The sequence below is a fragment of the Typha angustifolia genome, chromosome 11 (genome assembly GCF_048772165.1).
Source record: "Typha angustifolia cultivar Huaian chromosome 11, ASM4877216v1, whole genome shotgun sequence".
Lineage (NCBI taxonomy): Eukaryota > Viridiplantae > Streptophyta > Magnoliopsida > Poales > Typhaceae > Typha > Typha angustifolia.
The window spans coordinates 1,946,313-1,953,081 of NC_133249.1; the positions used below are offsets into that span (position 1 = coordinate 1,946,313).

The 6,769-nt window shown below is 42.6% G+C and overlaps 2 protein-coding genes across 4 annotated transcripts; both read left to right on the plus strand.

Moving 5' to 3' along the window:
* Window positions 1–437: 437 nt before the first annotated feature.
* Window positions 438–1,461, plus strand: LOC140770364 (protein MOTHER of FT and TFL1-like). The gene is made up of 4 exons (XM_073111530.1): window positions 438–632; window positions 747–808; window positions 940–980; window positions 1,241–1,461. Exons 1-4 carry the CDS (start codon window positions 438–440, stop codon window positions 1,459–1,461), a joined length of 519 nt encoding a protein of 172 aa, XP_072967631.1.
* Window positions 1,462–2,629: 1,168 nt separating this feature from the next.
* Window positions 2,630–3,941, plus strand: LOC140771114 (homeobox-leucine zipper protein HOX3-like). Of its 3 annotated transcripts, none has more exons than XM_073112518.1 (4): window positions 2,630–2,751; window positions 2,850–3,052; window positions 3,180–3,259; window positions 3,528–3,941. In XM_073112518.1, exons 2-4 carry the CDS (start codon window positions 2,885–2,887, stop codon window positions 3,805–3,807), a joined length of 528 nt encoding a protein of 175 aa, XP_072968619.1. In that variant the 5' UTR covers window positions 2,630–2,751; window positions 2,850–2,884; the 3' UTR covers window positions 3,808–3,941. The 3 variants fall into 3 exon arrangements, with proteins under 3 accessions (XP_072968619.1, XP_072968616.1, XP_072968618.1); XM_073112515.1 differs by having other exon boundaries at window positions 2,665–2,756; XM_073112517.1 differs by having other exon boundaries at window positions 2,665–2,756; window positions 3,183–3,259.
* The last annotated feature ends 2,828 nt before the right edge of the window (window positions 3,942–6,769 follow it).

The following is a 6,769-nucleotide window of genomic DNA, read 5'->3' on the forward strand; positions in this document are numbered from 1 at the left end:
TTAAGTTTTAAATTGTGTGTCATACAATTATAGAATACTCAGAAAGTTCTTAATTTCCATGCAAAAGAGCTTCTTGTTATTAATCTTAGCCGTACTCTATGTTTTTAATTTCCATAAAAACTTTGGAGACTTGGAGACACAAATGAGGTCATCACTAACCACATTTTCATAATACTATATCCTCATGACATCATGGTAATATTGTTTTTCAACAATAAAAGGAAAGTATTTTGCCACGATAATCAGCAAATCTTTGTGATACAAATGTCAAAATCTTTGGATACTCTTATGTGACACGTTTATGTACTGAATTAATCACAATGTAACTTTTCTTAGGTTAAAAATAGCAAGAGAATAGCCACTGTAGTTTCCTATAAAATCCCTCTTATATCACCCACCCTTAGCCTCACTCTTCACCTCTCAAAGTGTTGGTGGTCATGGCTAGTTTCGTCGAGCCCCTTGTCGTAGGAAGGGTAATCGGAGAGGTGGTAGACCTCTTTGTGCCCACCATAAATATGTCAGTCAACTATGGTTCAAAGCATGTGAATAATGGATGTGAGGTGAAGCCATCAATTGCCGTCAATCCCCCAACAATTCACATATCTGGCAAGCGTACCGATCTATATACCCTGGTTAGTATATTTGTGCACATACACTTAATGGCCATTACATGCATAGCTAGATACAAAAAAATAATGTACATGTGTATTTGAGTGAGATCAACATATAACAAATTTTATATTCAGGTGATGACTGATCCAGATGCACCTAGCCCTAGCGATCCCCGCATGAAGGAAGTGATCCACTGGTATGGGCCAATATTAGCAGAAATTTAAGATGATTTGTTGTTGTTTGTTGTATCATGCATGGACTCCACAATTCTTCCAATATTTTCAAATTTTTTTACATTTTCTCATATTCGTTCGTTTGCAATTTTAGGCTGGTTGTCGACATACCTGGTGGAACAGATCCAACAAAAGGTAATAGAATTTCTTTCCCACATACTACATCTCATGAATTTATGATGTAAAAATTCTCCTAAAATTGTGTAAATTGTTCTTCTTAAATAACTTTTTTGTGAGGTTAATTGGACATATCCAATTCCCAATTGTAGCCATTCTATCAATTTTGGTAACCTAGATAGGTATAGGTTCTACCAAATATTGCAAGCTATTGGGCCTGATCAAGAAAAGGCCCATGGGCCTAAATATATCTAAATGGGAAGGAAATCTTTGGACAGGGCATGACATCCTCCCGTACATGGGGCCCCACCCGCCGGTGGGCATCCACCGTTACGTCTTCGTCCTGTTCCAGCAGAGGGGTCATTTTCCGGTGATCGGCCCGGTGCACACCAGGGCCCACTTCAACACCCGCCTATTCGCCTCCGAGTATGACCTGGGCCTGCCGGTGGCCACCGTCTTCTTCAACTCCCAGAAGGAGCCGGCTAGCCGCCGCCGTTGATGCCCTGGCCTTGCCGAATAAGTCCTACATCTTGTGAGTGAACTAAATTAATGCAGTGGTGTCAGTCAAAGTGTCTGTTTATGGACCTAAGTATGTCCAGTTATCTCTGCTTGTCTACGTGCTGGAGTCCCTATTTAATGTGTGCTTGTCGTTCAGTTTGTCTTCAAATACAACATGGTTATGTATGGAGTTTAAGCGGTGGACTTAATGTATGAGAGACATAAACCATGATATATATACACATATAAAAGTTTGGGAGTATATATTTGGTATATGAGATGCTTTTATCCAGTGAAATTGCGGATACCCATCCACCGGTAAACATGAACTTAATTTACGGGCTTTCGAACGATTAAATAAATTTTAAAAAAAAATCAACCACCAGTAATAAATAAAATCTTTCTTTCTTTCTTTCTTGGGTGGTGGCTGAAAGTTAAAAATTTGAGAAATAGTTTTTAAAAGGAAGAGTATATTTACAAGTTCACTATTTGGCTTGGAGGAAACAACTCACAAATAAATGACAACAGATATGATTTGATGGGGTATCTGAGCGACAAAACGTTCACCCGTCTCAGTCGTAGAAGTCATAACCTCGTGAGGCGTTACTACTTCTTCCCCCCTCCCTCCCTCCCTCCCTCCCTCCCAAAATTGCCCTTCATTTATTTCTTCGTGCGTACTTTGCCCTGAGACCTCTCACTCCATACATAAACTTTGTAAGCATACCAATATTGATAGTTATATAGGTAATGATAGTATTACAGACGATCTAATCCAAGATTACATGGACATTGCATGTATAATGATGGGTATATGTATATATATACACACACTCAGATAGCAACATTTTAGTCTTCTCCAATGATTACGGCGGCTGACCTCCGACACGACAAGCCGAATCAGCTTCGCCAAATAGGGAGACTTGCCGGCAAATCTCCTGCAAAAGCCCCCATGCGTAGAGACACGTGTCGCCTTCAAGTGGGCTATCACACCTCTTGTCCCCTTTGACGTGACGAGTCGAGCCAAGTCCTTTGTTGGGGACCACAGCTCCTCATTTACTGCCTAGATAAAAAGTCTATTATTTTTCTCCTACTCTCACTCTCCTTGCTTCTTATATAAACCCCCATAACCCCTTCCCTACCTTTTACCTTCCCCACCTCCTGTTGTTTTATTTACTTTTACCCCCACTCCCCTGGTAAAGTTTAATTTGGCGATGGGGGACCTTCGAGGGGCCCCTCCACCTTCCGGTTTGGAGCTTACCATTGGGGTCCCTGGCTTGAGCTCTTTTTCTGGGTCTGGTAATTAACTTTTTTTTTTTAATATTTTGCTCTGCTTCTTTTACCTTACTTTGATCTGTCCGGGGGTTTACTTCGTAAATTGTGATTAAGTAGAAGGGGGTGGATGCCATAACGTGAGGGAGCTGGACATGAACCAGCCTGCGAGCATGGAAGAGGAGGAGTTCCCCATGGGAAGCGTGGAGGAAGAAGAGGAGGTTGAGGAAGGCGGGACCCACCGGCCCAAGAAGCTCCGTCTCTCAAAGGAGCAGTCACGTTTATTGGAGGAGAGCTTTAGGCAGAACCACACCTTGAACTCTGTGAGTCAAATATCTCTTGTCAGTTTACGAAATATTTGCCGAGATATGTGAAATGGCGACATTTATGGGGTGGTAAATGCAAATTATAAATAAAAAGTAACGAACAAATGGAATATTGTAACGGCAGAAGCAAAAGGATGCGTTGGCGATGAAGCTGAAGCTGAGGCCACGACAAGTGGAAGTATGGTTTCAGAACCGCAGGGCAAGGTGCATGCATGCCCATCCCCCTCCCTCTCTCTCTCTCTCTCTCGCTCAACATTATTTATCCTGGCAATATATTAGTACCATTAATTAGTCTGGCTTCGTACTGTTGCATGGCATCTCTGACGTACGAAGCGAGGCGTTTCGATAAATATAAAATGACCTTATTCGTGAGTAATAAGGGAATACGAGGAGTGTGGCTCAACTTCAATGTTTTTCTCTTTCAAAATTGGGTAAAGGATATAAATAAATCTATATAATATATATGATGCAGGACTAAATTGAAGCAGACGGAGATGGAGTGCGAGTATTTAAAGAGATGCTTCGGATCACTGACGGAGGAGAACCGCCGTCTCCAGCGGGAGGTGGAGGAGCTGCGAGCGTTGCGGGTTGCGCCCCCCACCGTTCTCTCGCCGCACTCTCGGCAGCCATTGCCGGCGTCCTCCCTGTCGATGTGCCCGAGATGCCAGCGAGTGACGGCGGCGGCCACCGCTGTCCGCTGCTCGACTAAGCCGCCGCCCTCGCCGTCGAGCAATTTATCGGGCCGTAGATAAATAAAGTCGATCCGTTAACAATTAAACTTTGTAAATGGAAGATGTTGACTGGGCTGGGCTGGGCTGGTGGGCTGAGTTAAGGGTAGTATGCTGCTCCTCTCTTGTTGCTATGTTAATTGCTTAAAAGCTTTAAATAGTCATATCAGGCCCACAAATGATTCAGTGGGTTGGGCCTCTAACTCAATACTCTTAACTACGAAACCTTATATTAAGAATAGGAAAAGGAGAAAGGATCGGATGACTTCCTGTAGTGGTTGTTATGGAGGAGAGCTGCACAGGAAAGCTACATAAAGTTTGATTGATATTTCTCAAGCAGGAGGACTCCATACCCCGCATCTGGCATCTGTTTGTCAAAAAGCCTGAAACCAGACTAGACGAAGCTTGGTCCCTCCCTAGTTCTCTCGGGACCAAATCTAACGAAGAACTCGGTAGGCACTGGTGAGCCTATGATTGTTGCATGCAAACTACCTCAATCATGGGAGTACCATATAAATCACCTAAATCTACAACTACAAGGATCTAATTGCATGGGTACAAAGTCAAACGACAAGAACTGGAACAAAAGCAATCAAAAAGCTCTCACCCTCAATTATACAAAGATCGATCAGTATGGAGATCGGATCACGTCGGAACTGGACCCAATACCCACATGGGCTCGGTATGGCAATGGTTACCTAACAAAGACCCCACACCGAACCCAACACTGTAGCTACTACCTCATGTCTTCCATTTGTCAGGAGTTATTGGCTCATCCCCATGCTTGGGGTTCTTACTTTGATTCATTGGTTGTTCTCAGGATGCTGTCACATTCCATGGCCTTTACTTCGACGAGGGAGGCAGTGCCTGGGCCTCTCAGACATTTCATCTTCATACATAGTTTGATGCTTCAGACTATCTTTGCAACAAATAAGAACAGAAGTCTTCAGTCCAAGCTATAATATAATCTGTGGTTCGCTTTCAAACTGAGCTATTTCGCAAGTGCTTGAAGGCCAAACGGCTACTTGATTACGTTAATGATATCTAATGGCAGATTTGGGGAGGTCCCCTTGATTAAGACTTACGAGATGGTCAATGCCCAGCTTAGTGAACTCCAATATTCTTATGCCTGTGATCGTAGGAACTTTGATCATCAAAAAATAATTTCAAGCTAGAGAGATCTCTCAATCTTTGGATTTGGTGCTTTGGTCCACTACTTTCTGCTTTCGTCCTGGTCGAAGTTTGATCAAGCCAAGTATACTTTCTTTGCCAAGTTTGCTCCTTTAAAGGGTATGAATTAACTGATGCCTCCACTTTGGAAGACAGAACCATGTGTGAAAAAAATAAGGCATCCATGGGATTTCCCCAAGATTTTGCCCACTTGCCAAAGGAGAGATATAGGAAGAAGATAACTAAATTTTGTTCTCTTTTCTTTTTCGTTCTTTACTTCTCAAATTGATAAATAAAAGAGAGTAAAGTAAACAACAGGCGGATTTGCATAAAATCCCTACATCTGAACCTGGGGGGGATCCGAGGAATCATTAGCTACATCAGTTTAGGTAACTACCTTAACGGTCACTTGCTGGGTCTTGTCACATTCTTATTGCCACATAATAAGCTTACCATATTGGAAAAGAATTAATTTTTTGATCCACTGACTTCTTCATTTGTTACATTTTGTCTTCCACTATCTTCCATCACACTGAGTCGCATCGAAGAGGACGTATAATCTTATCAATGAATAGAGAAACTAAAGTAAACCCAACTTCTCAATAACACGTTGACGATAGCACATTAGATACAAAATCATTCTGATTAATTAATCCTCCTCGACCACTGTTAACTAATCAAAACGCGACACCGTAAGCAATTAATTTCCTCAATTCTTAAATCTGCCGGAACGTATGTCCCCCTTCATTCCAACACTAATGGGGCAATCGAGGGAAGGTGGGATTTGGGGGAAAATCTTTGGCCCGGGAGCACCACTCCATAATTCCCGGGAAAATATTTCATCGAACTCAATACCATACTGCAATCGCTTCAAACAGACACCAAATCATCTATAGGATTATTCCCCGGAAAATATACATACATATATATAGTGTAAAAAGGAGCGCAATATGCAATCCCAAAGGAACCACTAAAAGAAAACAGAGAGAGATACGAGGATCACGCGGTGGAATTCAAACTCATAATATCCTATTTTAACATCATATGTTAGTTTGTCAATTATTCTATCAACTTAAAAGTTGATAGAGAATATGGCTGCGATCGATGGAGTCCATGTTATATTAATTAGCTAGAAAGCAACAGAAGACCAACCAGCACGTGGGTTTGGGGAGATGAAATAACATTGGAAAGTGATGTATGTCTACTGGAAGCTCTTCCGCTTCGTCGATCGCTTTTCTTCTCTTCTCTTCTCTTCTCTTCAGATTTTTGGAGCTTCCATTTTCACGCTTTGCTTCTCTTCTCTTCAAAGCTTTGAATGGCTGACACATGAGGGAACTCCTTTTAGTTTTAGGCGCCGTTCTAAAGATGCCTCGCTTTTCGTGCTTGTACATGCATGTGCAGTGCCATGATGTAAATCTAATCTCGTCTTCGGCCTCTATGACAGTGGGATTAAAAGAAAGATTCCAAACTAAGTAACCATTAATGAGTGTAATTTCTAGGAGAGTTGGGGTGAATCCTTCAATGCGTAGCGTACTTGATCACAGCCACGAGCCAGCCGGAAGACCGACCGTTCGTACGATCAAAATTAAGTGCACGCGATGATCTGGTCCACCTCCGGGGGACCCCAGTCCTGAGAGACAACGAGGCGAAGCGACCACCTGCTACAGCTAAGAACCTGATGGATCTATCCATTTGCTAGTGGAAGCTCACAATTAAGGGTGGCCCTCAGTACCACCCTCTTTAATTGCATGACCCACGTCTTGACGCGACGTGTCATGATCTGGTGGGTCCGACGAGGAATGAGACACTTTAGGCT